Source organism: Vulpes lagopus, chromosome 20 (genome assembly GCF_018345385.1).
Source record: "Vulpes lagopus strain Blue_001 chromosome 20, ASM1834538v1, whole genome shotgun sequence".
NCBI lineage: Eukaryota > Metazoa > Chordata > Mammalia > Carnivora > Canidae > Vulpes > Vulpes lagopus.
In genome coordinates this window covers 15,200,286-15,217,056 of record NC_054843.1, presented here as the reverse complement: position 1 = coordinate 15,217,056, position 16,771 = coordinate 15,200,286, and the positions used below count along the sequence as shown (strand labels likewise).

The window sequence follows — 16,771 nt, the reverse complement described above, 5'->3', positions numbered from 1 at the left end:
ACTTGCTTAATTTATCTCCATTAGCAGATTATATATATTCAGTTGTATTACAAGAATCTTTATACTCTACTACTAGACTGTATTTTAAGTTAGCCATTCAACAGATCATTCATTGGTACTAAAACAAGTCCTCAAGTCTCAGAATTCCCAGAGCAGAGCTGTCAAAAAACTGGAATCCAGTCTGGGAGACAACAGACTTCCTGTAAAGGGACCCACTCGGTCTCCATTACCACTACTTTACTCTGCTATTTCCTTACAGAAAGCAGCCACAGACCATACGTCAGTACATGAGCATGGCTGTGTTCCAAACGGCAGCAGGCCAGGTATATGCTGGAACTGGCCCCTAATTACTTAAGTGGCTTGCCCGATGTCCTCCTGCTAATTTCACTACCAGGGCTGAGACAAACAGAGAATTTACACTGAATAACAGTGCTCATCAGACAATGAGGCTTTGACAGCAACAACATGTTTATTTTATCATCCAGCTGAGGATATAAACACAAAACACTTCTTAACTTAAGTAAAATATGAAAACATCAGGCAATTCCTAGACTACTATTACAAATGTAGTCTTCACCTACAGTAAAAAACTAAGCCAGTCAATCATTTTGGTCTTCATCCCAGTCTTTCTTCCCACTTGGAGGTTTGGGCCCACCAGCTGGTTTTGCCATGATGATCTGAGAAAATAAAAACCACAAGCACATACTTAGGAACTCTACCTTTAAAATGAAGAGAAAGAATCTTTTGCTATTAGACTGACGGAGGATGAAGCAGTCCTGTCAGTAACAGCAGTCTTACATACGGCACACGAGACACTACCCACAAAGCTGTTAGCTTCCAGCAATGCTTTGCCGGCTTCTGTGGACCTTAACAGCAACAAACCCCACACATGTTAGTGAAGGGCATCCCAACACATGCACTTCAGTAACTCAATAACCCTATGAGCCCAATGTGAAAAATACCTGCATGCATTACTAGTATAAATCAATCTGGCACCTGATTTGCTATTTATATACGGAGTTCGTCTTGCCAATCATCTTTATCCCAGTTTCCTTGTGGTTTAGGAGCTTTAGGTCCACCTGCCAGTTTTGCCATTATAATCTAAAGTGGTTGGTACATAAATAAAAATATATACAAAAGTTCAAGACTGAAATTTCCTAATATCTGTAAATGAAAACCATTCAAGTGGCGGGAAATGTGTATTCATAATTACCGAAATATGTAACCTAAAAGAACATACAGCAGCCCCTAATTTATCTAGAATGCCCTAAGTTTGTTCCAAGTAGAACCATCTAGCATTTTTAAAGGATTTGTTTGGGAGAAAAAAAACAGTGGCAGCTTTGGGCTCAAATAAAATTGGGACAAGCTAAATTAAATTAGCTGGCTTTCCTCAAAGCAGAACTCTCAGACTCTAATGTACATTCTCAATCTCAAAACTGAAAATAACTATTCGTTGCTTAACCAAATTTAGAGGACTAAGATCTATAGAACATCAAGGGGTCTGGCTTGTGTCTCAAGCAACACAAATTATAAAACATCTTCACTACCACCTTTAATAGATTCAACAACCCTTTTCAGAAGCTTCTATAGGAAATCTAACTTGAAATATTTCACGTAACATTTTATTAATTGTGGTTAAGGTCAGACTGAATTAAAGGGATTAGGAACAGTCTTAGAACCAAGAACAGTTCTTGGGCCTCCTTTCAGAATTTCTGATTCAGTGGGTCTGCTGGGGCCCTGAGATTTTATTTGTATTTTTAGCAAATTCTTACATGATCTTGATGCTGTTGATTTGAGGACTGTAATTTCAGAACTAGTCAAACATTTGAGCAAAGATGAACCCCAGGTCTACATTATTCAACACTTAAAACTTGATTTCTAAGTCCCGCTCCCGAACACATACTATACAAAATTAGTCATAACTATCTTGAAAAATACAAATTCATTATAGTAAACTGGTTACTGGTAGTCAGGTGGGTTCTTCACATACGGAATTTAGGAACGGCCACAGACGCACAATGAACAACCCGCTGTACCATGAAACAAAACAAAGGCTTCCCAGTTTAAAACCCAAAATTGAGAAGTGCCTTTGTGATGAAGGCACTTATTACTACAATTACTGTCTCACTTGGATAACAGACATTCAAAAAGTTCCTCCGTTGGGATCCCTGGGTGGCGCAGCGGTTTGGCGCCTGCCTTTGGCCCAGGGCGCGATCCTGGAGACCCGGGATCGAATCCCACATCAGGCTCCCGGTGCATGGAGCCTGCTTCTCCCTCCGCCTGTGTCTCTGCCTCTCTCTCTCTCTGTGACTATCATAAATAAGTAAAAATTAAAAAAAAAAAAAAAAAAAAAAGTTCCTCCGTTAAGGAACTTCCACCATTACAATTCCAGTTTACCCCATGCTTCGATGTACTTAGCTTCTCCTGTCCCCTATTTTTATTCTCCCTTATGCTTAGCCACATGCTAACTTTTATTTTAGAACAGCCATTTTCTTAGGCCTGTGTATCACTATTACTCCAAAACCATCTTTTTCTACTGGAAACTACCTATTACACAGAGAGAAAAACACCCTATTAATAATATATCCAGGACATGAACATCCAATTTATTTCCAGTGAGTTGAAACTGGATATTCAGTTCTACTTTTTGGTCATCTCAAGGACCAAAATTAAGAAAAAAGGTCTTCCTTTCACTGAGGCAGAAGGTTTTACTACAATCAACTGGTCCTTGTTATGCTTAGAGTAAGTCTAATTTCCTTTCCATGAATTTCTACTTGTAACTTGCTTCTCCCAAGAGCATTAATTTGGCATGGTTTTTACCTAATGGATTTATAACCATGCCCCTTGTGATTAAAATTTTCTATCACGTGCTTATAAATAACTCACTGCTTAACCATCAGTTTTAGAATTCTGTAGGAAAATGGATTTCACAGCTTACTAGAAAACTTTTGCAGAAAAACACCTTTTGACAATTTAGGCTTCTATCTGAACCTAGAATAGTCTTGACTACTCTCCTCTTTGCCTACAGTCTCCTTCCCACCACCCCCTGCAAAAAACTGGCAAAATATTATGATTTTTAACACTTTTAGTTCCTCAAGATGTAATTTGTCACAGCAGAAAGAATTTTATGCACCTAGGTTCCATCCTCTCCATGAACAACTAGAGGTTTCGTTTTCCTTAAGTTGGTGGCATATTGCATACTTCTGAGCTTTATGGGTCTTCCACATTAGGACGCAGTGGACCCCTTCTCCATGTTATTTGTATAAAGGGGTTCCCTAGGCTAAAAAATGTCTGAAAACTATGAACTTAAACTTGTTTTACCCATTCCAGTTTAAAAATGGCAAAGGTCTCTTTCACTGGAGAAATCATTTATTCTAGCTGAGATATACTAAGTATAATCTAAAACTGTAACAGAAAAAAAACCTACACTTTTTTGGGGGGGGGCACCTTAACATTTCTAAATGAAAAATAGGGCAGCCCGGGTGGCTCAGCGGTTTAGCGCCGCCTTCAGCCCAGGGCGTGATCCTGGGGACCTGGGATCGAGTCCCACGTCAGGCTCCCTGCAAGGAGCCTGTTTCTCCCTCTGCGTGCGTGCGTGTGCGTGTGTGTGTGTGTGTGTCTCATGAATAAATAAAATCTTAAAATAAAATAAAAAATAAAAGAATATACCTCTGGCTAGAATAATCAGCTCCATGAAAAAAAGACTACTGAACCATGTAAAAATTAGTACTTTTAAAGATCAAAAATTCACTTGTCACTCACCTGATCCACTCTAAGGACAGTGATGGCAGCATTCGTAGCCAGCTTGATAGCCCAGTATTTTCCCAAGTAAGTGTCTAGAATACCAGCTTCCAACATGTCCTTTACAGCAGGAACTTCAGCCTGTTAGCACAAAAAACAATTTTCATTCTTTCACTTTAAATCGTGTAACGTGAAAATGTTTAGCTCAGCAATAAAAACACAGCTCCTTACATAGGAAGTTGCCAGGTAAAAGTACCCCCCCCCCATACACTATAGAACAAAGGCTTTTTAAAGGAAAACAGTATCCGACAAACTCTGTCAAAGCTTATGAAAATCATTTGCTTACAAATCAGAACATTTTCTGACTTTCCCTTGGAATTTACTAGTTCCATCGTATGTTTTAAGTTCACAGTGTTTTTTTTTCTTCTCCCCAAATACCTCAATATCTAATCCGACGTTCTTATTTCCTTCTTGATGTACTGCATAGAGTTTAGAGATTACTTCATTGGCCTTAACTCCAGAGTTTTCTGCCAGTGCCCGGGGAATAGCTTCGAATGCCTCAGCAAACTTCTTTATGGCATACTGTTCAAGTCCAGGACGTGTCTAAAGCAAAAATGTGCTTAGCAATGTATTTTATTCAAGGAACACAATGACAGTTTATACAGAGGAAGCTATACCTCTCCGTACGATGTGATCTGTTTGGCTAACTCAATTTCTGTTGCTCCACCTCCAGGAACAAGACGTTTATCCTAAAATATAGAGTAAAGGAAATTATTTTTTATTCAGAATCAATTCATAAGTTTTCTTTTTTTTTTTTTTTATTATTTATTTTTGTTTGTGATAGTCATACAGAGAGAGAGAGAGGCAGAGACACAGGCAGAGGGAGAAGCAGGCTCCATGCACCGGGAACCCGACATGGGATTCGATCCCGGGTCTCCAGGATCGCGCCCTGGGCCAAAGGCAGGCGCCAAACCGCTGCGCCACCCAGGGATCCCAATCAATTCATAAGTTTTCTAATCTTCTCCGATTCTGTAGTCCACCAGACTAAAGCTTTTAAACGGGCATTGTTTCCCAAGTCCTAATTACAAATTTAACAATGGAGTGATCTGGGTATATTGTGTCTGGTATATGAAAAGGAAGAACCAAAGTTAAGAATGGAAACAGCACATAATACCTCCCCCTGCATTTCCACAGACACAAGCGCTAAAAATAATGCTTAAGCAACTAAAGGTACATTTAAAATAAAAACCAACCTAGTTAAGATCAAAAGCCTTGTTTTGCTATTTCTTTGCATAATCATCTTAGAAAACTATCATACTCATCAACAATGGACACTTCAGTCTTAAGTAAAAAAGGTACTTCGCTTTTACGGAAATCATTTATTTTGAAGTTGTCTGCCAACTGTTTGAAGCCTTACAAATTACTAAATTATTATTGCTAATACTGACCCTTGTGAGAACTTTGAAGGTATTAACACCATCATCTATTGCCCTTTCTATGTCATCCATCAGATTGTCTGTAGAGCCTCGAAGCACTATGGTAGAAATGGCACCATCTTCCTTTTCTGTTAAGAAATTTAAATGTATTAATATGAGCAAATGAACATCCCACACTTAACATAAACATACTTGACCATTTCTACATACCATGCTTAAAAACCACCACCTGTGTGTCTCCAACTTCTGAGAGGTAAACACTGTCACAATGTCCCATTTCCTCAAGGACTGGAGGAGTCTAAAAGAAAATGACTGTTGTAATAAAAATAATTCAAAAGGTTCAACTACATTTTAATATCCAAAATACATACCAATCTAGGAAGAGCTGTAGCACCAACTGTTTTACATAGCCTTCTGAGATCCCATTTTGAATTCAACCTTTAAAAAAACCCAAAGACCTTAAAATAGAAGCTTTAATTCCATCAAATAACATAATCAAATGCAGAGATGAGAGGGGAAACTCTGCACTAGTTCCCAAATGACATTCTTTGGATTCTGAATTTAAGCTCAAAATAGATCTGGACTGCACAGTGCAATCCAGACACAGGTGTACATGGCATTAGTCCAGAATTGGGGGAGTTCAAGTCTCACTAGAAAGTCACAAATTATAGTTCTAAAACACTAAGGCAGGCCTGGAATATAGAAAACTTTTCCTTTACTCTGGGTTATCGCATGAGCCCCAAGGAAGAGAAGGGATTTACACTGCTTATTCGGTCAGGTGGTGAGAAGGATAGGAATGGGTACATAAGCTGTCCCCTGTGCCCCATAAATGGGTTCATGGATTAAAGTTACATTCCAGATCCCACACTCTGATAGTGTGTACCAGGCTTGAGTCTGGTCTCTTAAGCTGTTTTTGCCTGAATGCTTTTCTCTCTCCCTCTTCAAATAATACCTGTCGATTGCTCCTTCAGCTCTCAGTATAAATGGACTTTTTCTTACAAGGGTTTCCTGTCCCTCTAGTTCAAGTTAAGTCCTGCTATTATTTGACCCAATATCTTCTACTTGCCCTTTTTAAACAGTCATGAATTCATGGTGTATTGAAGGTGTTTGGGGTTTCACCAGCAAAGGCAATTTCCTTTTTTTTTTTTTTTCAGTCAAAGGCAATTTCCAATACATGTTTGTAGAACGCAGCTCTTACCTCACCAACATGATATTGTACTTGTTTGCATAATGAAGAGCCATGTCTGCCACTTTGCCACCCGTTACTATGACATTTGCACCGGTATCAGCTATAGCTTTGACTTGGGAATCCATGAGATTTTCTTCTCCCTTGCTAAAATTCATCAATTCTTCAGCGGTCTTTATTAATACCGTTCCCTAGCAAAATAAGCAAACATGCTCTTTAGAACCATTTTACTACTGTGGTGTTTGAAGTCACAGGTAATATTTTACTGAAGAAATAAAGATTTGGCAGAAAATGTGAAAATAATTATATACGCATTATGAAACAATACAAAATAGTATGAAAGTAAAAAAAAAAACTCAACTTATTGCTAGACCCCCCCACACTCCCAAAACTGATGCATTTTGATCTTTGACAGGCATTTTGTTGGAAAAGTTGGAGAAACACTGCTATTTTTTAGATATGCTGGGCAGGCGCCTTGTCATTTGTCTTTTGCTTTTAGTGTACCAAAACTACTCTGTTGTGGTTCCCAAGAATTTTTCTAGAATGTGTACTAAAGGACTCCCCCTGGCCCATCTACAACCTGTGACACTTTTAAGATTTTATTTATTTGACAGAGAGCATGAACATAAGCAGGGGGAGTGGCAGGCAGAGGGAGAGGGAGAGGGAGGCAGACTCCCCGCTGAGCAGGGAGCCTAATGTGGGGTTTGATCCCAGGATCTTGAGATTATGACCTGAGCAGAGAAGGCTGTCACTTAACTGACTGAGCCACCCAGGTACCCCCCTGTGAGACTTTTAAACCATCAACTCAGATTTAAAGAATTCTAGGGACAAAAACAGAAATAACCTGTAAACAGAACTTCAAATGACCTAACATGAATTTTTAGAAACAAATCAATCATTTTTAAAGTTCTATTAGCATGTTTTTGTTTCAGGATGCTACAGGACCTCAATTTTCAAATATATGATGAGGAGCACCTCAGTTCTTGCACTTGGTGAGTATTTTGCTGAACATGTTAAGAGCTACTGGGAGTCGGGAGCTGAATATCAGAGCACAAACCACACTGCCGCCACCTCCCATTTTAAAGGTAGCATAAGTAGGGATCCAAAAAAGAATAGGAATTTGATTTTAAGAAACACACAATTCTGTAATCTTTAGTTATTATAAAACAAAGCAATCTCTTCATAAAGACTTAATCATACAACACTCTAAAAAGGCAACCTCAAATTTTTACCTTTAACTTCAAGGTTTTGAAGTCTACATACCTTAGTTTCAGTGATCATGCCATCAAAAGGACAGGAGTACACTGCTATTTTTGCATTTTTGACAGATGTTACATCACCTTCGGTTTCCTTCTTAAAAACCATGCCATGTAATACAGAAGAGGAATAGATGCCAGAGCCCTGAGGAAATACGAAAATCATTAATATCTCATGAAAATAGTATTAGGGCTCAGTTGCTGATTTTGTGTATACCAAAAAGACCCTTTTCCAAATAAAGTTAATATACCCAGGCACAGACTCCTGGGAATAAGGAGTGGGATAGTGGATGTAAAACACACCAGTCTGCTTGAGGTAGAAATCACTGGGAATGAGCTGCTGTTATTGGGGGGGGGGGGGGGGGGGAGCAGGGCTTCAGTGTGCACAGGGAGCAAGTGAAGACAGAAAATAAGGGCTCTAGGGATCCCTGGGTGGCGCAGCGGTTTGGCGCCTGTCTTTGGCCCAGGGCGCGATCCTGGAGACCCGGGATCGAATCCCACATCGGGCTCCCGGTGCATGGAGCCTGCTTCTCCCTCTGCCTGTGTCTCTGCCTCTCTCTCTCTCTCTCTGTGACTATCATAAATAAAAATTAAAAAAAAAAAAAAAAAGAAAGAAAATAAGGGCTCTAAGCCACTCACTCCCTCACCAAATACTGGGTGCCAATGCAGCAAGCACAGCTGTTAGTACGGGGGGTGGAAGACAGAACAAAGCAAAGTTTCTGATCCTGCAAGCTTACAATTTATGGGGGAGGAGGGAGCACGACATGGAGACAGAAAAGGCACAGCATCTATATAAATACATACAGCAGGTATATTTATACATCTATACAAATACATACAGCAGGTATGTTTACATAAGCTAAACTCAACTGCAATTTTAAGACACAGCATTTTTATTTATTTTTTTAAAGATTTTATTTATTCATGAGACACAGAGAGGGAGAGGCAGAGACACAGACAGAGAGAGAAGCAGGCTCCATGCAGGGAGCCCAATGTGGGACTCGATTCCAGGACCCCAGGGTCACGCCCTGAGCCGAAGGGAAGCGCTCAACCACTGAGGTACCTAGGCGTCCCGAAACACAGCATTTAAAAAAAAATACTCTTATTTCAATACTAACATTAAGATGTGAATTCTATTATTGTAGAGCAACAGAACTTTATCTCATTTAAAACTGGCTTCTAAGTTTGTTTTAATTTAGCACATATGAAGAATGCAAGACTTATAATTTCCTTCACACACTATTCTCAACCTTCAAGTTGTCATGGAATAATGAGGACTTTATGAGGAGATAATAGATCAACAGTCTTTAATAAAATTTAACCAACTAATATCAAAATGTTACAAATGATACCTCAAAAGGCACAAAGTTCTAAATGTTCAAAACCTGGGGTAAACATTAGGTTTAGGTGAACACCAACATTTTTTCTTTTTGTAAAATATAATTGACCTATGTAGACAACACTAACACATTTTCTCAACTTACCAAAATCTTACAAACTCTGATGTTATCAACATTGAAATGGCCGGAATCAGGAAAAATAGACACTGTTAAGAAAATGAAACATATCAGAGAATATATTGGGACAACAGAGCAAACATCTTAAGTCACGTTACGACATTTTTATTTTGGAGCTTTTCATCTACTGATATACTCACCACATGCCTGAGCAATAAGCTTGGCCAGAAACACTTCATTACCATACTGTTTACTCATTATGGAGGTGTGAAGCAGGGTAGACACTTCATCAACATCTCGAAGGTTTTTAGCAGAACAACATACTAAATCAGGAAGAATCTCATGGGCTTTTTTGCAGGCTATTTCATAACCTTCTATGACCTTAAATAGAAACAGCAAAAATATTTCTTCAAGACATAACTTTGACTTAAAAAAAAACTATTTTGGCAACCTCAAGAATATGGGTATTTGTTTTCCACATAAAACGAGAAAGTATACTTTCAGAACAGCAATCATGGCACAGCCCACTAATCAAGAAGGCAGGTTTTTATGATTCAGCCTGAATTTGAATGCTAATGTCACTTGTTAGCTACAAGATTGTAAGATTTTTCTGTTTCCCTTTCCTCATCTAAAATAAAACAATTTTAATAGGCCATACAGTGTTCTTGTAAGGATAGAGTAAGATACTGCATATAAGGCACATGTACAATAACTGGCACAGAGTAAACTGTTCAACGTTAACTATTCCTACAATGATGATTCCTATAGCACCTGTATAAATAGGCACAAATTAAACAGGAGTAGATTGTAAAATGAACACTTGCCTCTGAAACGGACAGGCCAATTCTCAAAAGCTCTTCAGCTAGTTCCAGAAGGGCTCCAGCAAATACCAGGACAAAGTTGGTGCCATCTCCAACCTCTTGCTCTTGCATGTGAGAGGCCATTACGATCATTTTTGCAGCAGGATGCTGTACCTGGTAGAAGGAATTTGAATTTAAATATTAAAACATTTGATACTTAAAGCAACATAAAGTTTTTCATATTCATTTCTTCTTAAATCAACAGACTCCAATCTCCCTGTGGGCTAGGTAACTCCATTCAATCACGATGCTACATATTAATTGTAGTGTGGTCACAAGAAGACAATCCAAATCCCTCTATGACCATCAGCACAAATGCATCAATACAAATGAAAATCTAAAACTGCATCTTTTTTTTGATGGTCAGTTGTCCACTACATACATCTCTGCATATAAAGTTCAGAAATTTATTATATGCAAAAATAAAGATTTATTTGAAAGAGAGAGCATGAATGTGTGTGCATGCACGAGTGGGGGGAGAAGGACAGAATCCTAAGCAGACACCTCACTGAGCTGGGAGCCCAATCCCATGACCGAGCCGAAATCAAGAGCTGGATGCTTAACCGACTGAGCCACCCAGGCACCCTGTTGCTATGGTTTTATTAAAGTAATAATCCCATATTCCCTGAATAACCTCTGATCATCAGTGTCCAACATTAACACTCACAATGACTAGTCCTTCCAGAAACATCTTGTGGAATTAAATTTGTTCACATTTTAAGAAAATATTGTTATTTAGATAATCAGAGAAATGTTAACGTATCTACAGTTTCACTTGAAAAAATTAAGCTCTGATGCTTTAAGAGCTAAGTTCAGGAAAATTCCTTGAAGTTGAAAGTATCTTTCAGCTACAGAGCAGTTAGATGAGGAATGGCTCTCAAATGTTCAGGTGCCAGACCTTTCTCACAACCTTACCAGTAGTTATCTATTCTACAGACTCTGTAACATCAAAACTGCAGGTGAACAAAGCAAAATGCCACCAACTATTTTCACAAAGCCGAAGAAATAGTTTGTATTTTTTTTAAACCACTGTCTTAAATATCAGCTACTTCTGCATTATGGAATCATTCACTTCAGTGTCCTACTCTATAGGATGAGACAACATACTCAATTTGATATAATTAGCAAATAAATGTACTTTAATCACAACCAATCTCTCCACAAATTAATAACTTGGGAGGCTTTCAGATCTAAGTGGTAAGATGTTAAAATTAAAGACTCCATAATTAGGGAAATCTGTATAACAAATTTTCAAGTTGGGGGGGAAAGTGCCTCATTATCCTAAGAGGTTTCTTCTATGTTAATATATACTTAATTTTTGACATCACCAAAACATTTCTTGCTTCAAAGAAATAACTTACTTCTAGTTCTCTTAAAATAGTGGCTGCATCATTTGTCACAAACAACTTCTCCAGGTGGTTGATAACCATTTTGTTCATTCCTTAAAGAAAAAAAAAAGTCAGAACAAAGAATCCATTATCACTCAAATCTTTCTCCAAACACCCCCAAAAACCTAGTCAAGAAACAGAAGTTTGTATCTAATTCTTAAAATAACCTTGTAAATATTGAAACATATTACTTACTCTTTAAAACTACAGTAGCCTAAATGCACCTACATATTATTCCTATCCTAACATTTACTAAGAAGGATGTCCATCTTATTTTTGCTCAATAAATGTAAATTATGTTAACATGTAGAAAGAACAAAATAATCTACTTAAAAGTAGTTTTACTGCTTTCCATATATGCGTATCAATTAAATTCAGCTGATGGTAGTAGGGAAGAGAGAACTTTCTCCCTTATATTAAGTATCATTCCAAGGCACCAATATGAAAAAAAAAAAAAAAAGTAGTATTTTGATTCCTGTTTTTCTAGAGATCTGAGTTGTTGCTTAAAAACCGCAAACACTCCACTGATGGAAATGAACTATGAAATTACTTCTGTGTGATGGCTAAAAGTCCCAGTTTATGTATATATATAATAGTCTCAGAAAAGACTAAAGAAGCTAGTACATAAAATTCTAATAGTGTAGCTCTTAAAACATGAATTTGGAAATTACCATTTGGTCCATATGCTGTACGAGTTGTTTGGGCAAGCTCTTTGCAAGCCTGTATGTTCCTATACACAGCCTCTTCTAATCCGGAAAAATGCTGTAAACAAAACAAAACAAAACAAAAAAACAGAAACAAAACCTCTTCTGATTAGACAGAACAGTGGAACACAAGAATTTTCTTCATCTGTGAAATGGGGATAATAAGAATAGTACCTATAGGACTGTTCAAAGAATAATCCAGCAAGGTTTACGTGAGTTAAAACATGGTGCTTGATATCCATAGGATCCATAAATTTGCTCACTGGTTGAATAAAGTGACATTTTTAGGGACCACAGGTACACACTTACACATCAAAACATAAAACCTGTCATTTTTTTTTTTTAATGTACTGAAAAGTCCAGGGAAGAATGCTGTGGTTCCTTAGCGAAAGCAAATGAGGTATTTCAGGTAAAAATATCTTCTCAGAATTTATTATTACTTTTTGACTAAATTTGAAAATATGAAATATGAATACTCCTTACTGGGTTAGGAACCTGAGCATTATAAAGCCAGCAGTTTTTGGTTTGTCGGCAATTTCCACTTAACATACCTGCCCCTAAATGCGTAGTATACAGACTTCTGAATGTTTTTGTGAATTGCAACACAATTCCAATGTGTACACATTGAGAAATTGCTGAATTGCTCACAACATGAAAATTCTCAAATTTTACACTGGGACTTCTTTTAGAACCGGGATTTAGTTGTGGCCTCAGATGGGTTTCATGAGCCTCCTGTTTGTTCACGTGAACCATTTTTCTAGAGTTGCTATGCCCAGTACAGTAGTCACTAACCACATGTCACTATTTAAGTAATTAAAATTAAAAGTACAGTTTCTAAGTTGCACTAGTCACAGTTCAAGCGTCCAGTAGATACTGCATTAGACAGAACTGACACAGAACGTTCCCGTCATTATGGGTAGTTCTACGAGGCAGCTCTGTTCTGGAGCATAAAGTGTTGGTTTTGTAATATGCATAAAAGGAACTATGATCTAAACAAGGTTTACTACTTTAGAAGCAATGTCTTCAGAGTCCAGAGCTGAGCTCTTACAATAGCATTTAGTCTGATCTCGCTCACTGCTGGCTCCCCGCCACCCCCCATTCTCTGAGGAACAGTCATGTGATCATAAATCAGATCCCATCAATGGTTTCCCATCACTCTTAGATCCATCTCTCACCATTCTTGTTTTCCCTTAATGAGGTTCAGCCCCATCATCTTTCTGTTTTCTTTTAACAGGTCAAACTCACTCCACCCTCAGGGCCTCTGTACCCAGTGGTTTCTCAGCCTGGAACACTGCCCGTTTAATCCTGGCAGGTTCCCTCTGTCACCTAATACTCAGCTACCAGTTCTTTCTTGAACATCTTACTTAATTGTTCTATCTACCCCTGACCTTTCCTTTTTTGAGGGAGGCAGTCTTTCTTACTTCCTGCCATTCTCTACTACGGTACCTGCTTTCTATCTAATCTTTTTGTTTTATTTTTTCTACAATACTCTTCATTTCCTTTATCATCATTTGAGATTATCCTTATTCGATCATCATTTCGGTCCCCCCAAAAAGAATAAATACCATGAAAAATTCTCAGTCTGGCCTTTTATAATCAGTGTCATTATCAGCAAAGTTGTTTTACTAGTATTTACATTAAGCCCTGATCTTTGATATACTCCTGTGGCCTCCAAAGTGTATTGTGCCAACAAGAACCTAGTTCCCTGACTCTGTTACTATAAACTGAACCGCAGGTGAGCTCAATTTCCTTAGTCTGGCATAGGAACTCTGGGGGACAAATGAAGGAACACTTGGACCTGAACACAACAGACGCGCTTATTATGAAGGTACTTCAAACAAATCAGGCTCCTGAAATGACGTTCATGAGCTGACCCACAAAATGAAGTAGTTTTAATTAGTCCAAGGTGCCCCTTTTACTTACAAAGTCAGATGGTTACATGTCAAAGGTACCATCTTTTGCTCAAATCTTTATTTTTTTAAAAATATTTTATTTATTTGTTAGAGACAGAGAGAAAGAGAGAGAGAGGCAGAGACACAGGCAGAGGAAGAAGCAGGCTCCATGCAGGGAGCCCGACCTGGACTGGGTCCTGGGTCTCCAGGGTCACGCCCTGGGCTGCAGGCGGCGGTTTTGCGCCGCGCCACCCGGGGGTCCCCCGCGCTCAGGTGTTCAGGCGGGGAAGGCAAGCCCCGAGGGCTGGCTTTAGCACCCCCAGCACTCGCTGGGCTGGAGAGTGCCGTGCCCCCCCGTAACGGAACCCCGGGGCCCTCCCTCTCGGGTCCCCTCCCAGGACAGCTGCCGACAGCCGGCCCCGCCCCCTCTCCTCGCTCCCCGAACCGCGCCAACACGCTTCGCGGTTCCCCGGACAACTTCACCCTCCAACATCCCTGAGGGGTCAGGAGCCAAAGGAGCCTGGCTTCAGGGGTGGGGCTGCCGGGCTGCGAGGCAAAGCACGCGAATCCCGCGGCCTCCCTCCCCTCCCTTTCTGGAATCTTCCCTCCCCCGACCGCTGCGCCCGGGGAGCACGCGCGGCCCGCAGGCAGGCCCCTCTCCTTCGCTCCGGCCGCCGCAGCCCTACGCCAGCCCCACGTCGCTTTCCCTTCCTCCGCGCCGCCTTACCTTCGCCCCCTCCTTGAGCATCTGGGCAAAGCCCGGGGCCTTGGGGACGTGAAGCGCCATGGCCGGTGCAGGCAGCCGCTCACGCGCTCGCTCGGAAGATCCCGGAGGCAGCGAGGGGCACGCAAAGCCTCCTGGGAACGCCGCGCGCCGCGCGCCGCGCGCGACCTCTCGCGCTCCTCCCTTCCCTCCAACGGGGCCCGCCCCTTCCGCGGCCTGCTCGTTCTGAAGCCTCGCGAGAAAAAGCCTCCCCCGCCGCCGCCAGAACTGACTTGACGAGCCTCGATCGCATCGATCGACGGGGCGGATCGCCGAGCGCGCCCCTCGGTCTTCGGGCTCGCTCCGTGGTAACCCCTTTGTGGGGTCCGAGGTCGGGTCGGGGCGTTTGCTTCCTGCCGTTTCTGACCTGCAGCCCACTCCTCTTCGTCTTCCAGCCACGGCATCGGGGCAGGTCGTGCTTTTTTTTTTTTTTTTTTTTTTTTTCCTCCGAGGCTGAGCACCTGCGCCCCTGGGCGAGCATCTGCAGCGCCCGCGGGGATGCCGAGCGTCGAGGGACCCACGAGCCGCCGAGTGCCCGTCGGGGCCGGGCTCTGTGCCGTTTGCCTCCCGTGCGGTATCGTGGCTAATGGCCCGTAGGTGACTCTATTGCGAAGGGCAGTTCGTTCGCGGTCACAGCGCTAGAGCAATGCCAGGCTGCGGGCCCCACCAGACCCGGCTGATGACCAGCCACGAGCCCTTAGCCATTTACCTATATTCCTCTTTTCTGCTTCTTCCTGGAAATAGAAATCTTTTTTTTTTTTTTTTATGCTCCCGGAATCTTAAAGCCCGACCTGTCTCCCCACATCAACCTGTGATTTCACGAAATCACGAAAATGCGAATGGTGATATTTTTTAGGAGAATAGTTTCACTCTGTGGAAGGAATTCCACCCTTCTGGAAAATGCAGACAAAGCAGAACGTTTTGGCTCGACTGTGGTTCTTTGACGAGGACACTTGACAATTGCTTATTATTATTATTAATTTTTTTTAATTGGGACCGATTTGCTGCACCTGAAGGAATAATCAGATAGGTCAAGTGTATCATCAGTTATAACTTCTTTTTTTTTTTTAATAAGCACTTGAAATACATAATTATTGAAATAAAACCTTTTTTTTTTTTTTTTTTGCCACATCAAGCCAAATGATATGTGTGAACCACTTGTTGGGAAACATTGTAAGGGATGAAGGGTTCTCAAAGTGTGTTCCGGGGGGCCTTGGAGGCTCATCACAACCTTAAGGTCAAGGTCCATCAGGACAAAACTATTTTTATAAGAAGATGACTTTTAATTTCTCCTTCTTTGATTGGGAGGTTTTTCCAGAGATTCATGATGTGTGTGATTAGAGCAATTTGAATGCAAAGGGCATGAGAAGCCAGTCTTTTTATTAAGGCAAATATAAAAGGTTTACAAAAATGTAAAACAATGCTACTCCTCATTTGGCTTTGAAAAATAGTTTTTTAAAAGATAATCTATATATTTGAGAGAGAGAGAGCATGCACTAGTGGGGGGAAAGGCAGACGGAAAGGAAGAAGGAGAAGGAGAAGGAGCGAAGCCGACTCTCTCCCTAGGGGGGAGCCCAAAGGGGACACGTAGGGGAGGCTCCGTCCCACCACCCAGAGATCATGAACCCAGTTGATATCAAGAGTCAAATGCCCAACCGACTGAGCTACTCAGGTGCTCCAAGAGAGTCATTTTTAATAAAAATGTGTAGGTTAATGTTATGGATTTATTCCTGTTATTTTAAAATGTTAAAGAAGTCATCAGCTTTAATTTATAATACAACAAATAGTGATAGCTATAACCTACATAAACAAAAGCTCTTTGAGAACCTCAATAATTTTTAAGAGTAAAGGGATCCTGAGACTGAAAAGTTAGAGAACTATTACAATAGATCAGTCCTGCGTAACAGAACAACTCGACATTTTCTTTTTTATTTTTTTTTATTTTTTATTTTTGATAGTCACACAGAGAGAGAGAGAGAGGCAGAGACACAGGCAGAGGGAGAAGCAGGCTCCATGCACCGGGAGCCTGATGTGGGATTCGATCCCGGATCTCCAGGATCGCGCCCTGGGCCAAAGGCAGGCGCCAAA

General features: G+C 40.7%; 1 protein-coding gene across 2 annotated transcripts; it reads right to left on the bottom strand.

Annotated features, from left to right (window-relative positions):
- Positions 1-450: 450 nt before the first annotated feature.
- Positions 451-14,805, bottom strand: CCT8 (chaperonin containing TCP1 subunit 8). Of its 2 annotated transcripts, XM_041734875.1 has the most exons (16): positions 14,648-14,805; positions 11,996-12,086; positions 11,298-11,377; positions 9,901-10,050; positions 9,277-9,457; positions 9,104-9,165; positions 7,627-7,764; positions 6,376-6,554; positions 5,549-5,615; positions 5,388-5,475; positions 5,190-5,305; positions 4,419-4,490; positions 4,180-4,344; positions 3,763-3,882; positions 997-1,101; positions 451-677 (listed from the first exon to the last, which is right to left on the bottom strand). In XM_041734875.1, exons 1-15 carry the CDS (start codon positions 14,705-14,707, stop codon positions 1,009-1,011), a joined length of 1,662 nt encoding a protein of 553 aa, XP_041590809.1. In that variant the 5' UTR covers positions 14,708-14,805; the 3' UTR covers positions 451-677; positions 997-1,008. The 2 variants fall into 2 exon arrangements, with proteins under 2 accessions (XP_041590809.1, XP_041590810.1); XM_041734876.1 differs by lacking the exon at positions 997-1,101.
- Positions 14,806-16,771: the final 1,966 nt, after the last annotated feature.

What these genes read in the sequence shown, in the direction of transcription:
- CCT8 (XM_041734875.1), bottom strand. Translation starts at nt 14,707, where the DNA reads ATGGCGCTTCACGTCCCCAAGGCCCCGGGCTTTGCCCAGATGCTCAAG. An exon ending in GCATGATCACTGAAACTAAG is followed by an intron (nt 6,555 to 7,626) that starts GTATGTAGACTT and finishes TTATTTTGCTAG; the next exon opens with GGAACGGTATTAATAAAGAC. An exon ending in CCTTCAAAGTTCTCACAAGG is followed by an intron (nt 4,491 to 5,189) that starts GTCAGTATTAGC and finishes TCTATATTTTAG; the next exon opens with GATAAACGTCTTGTTCCTGG.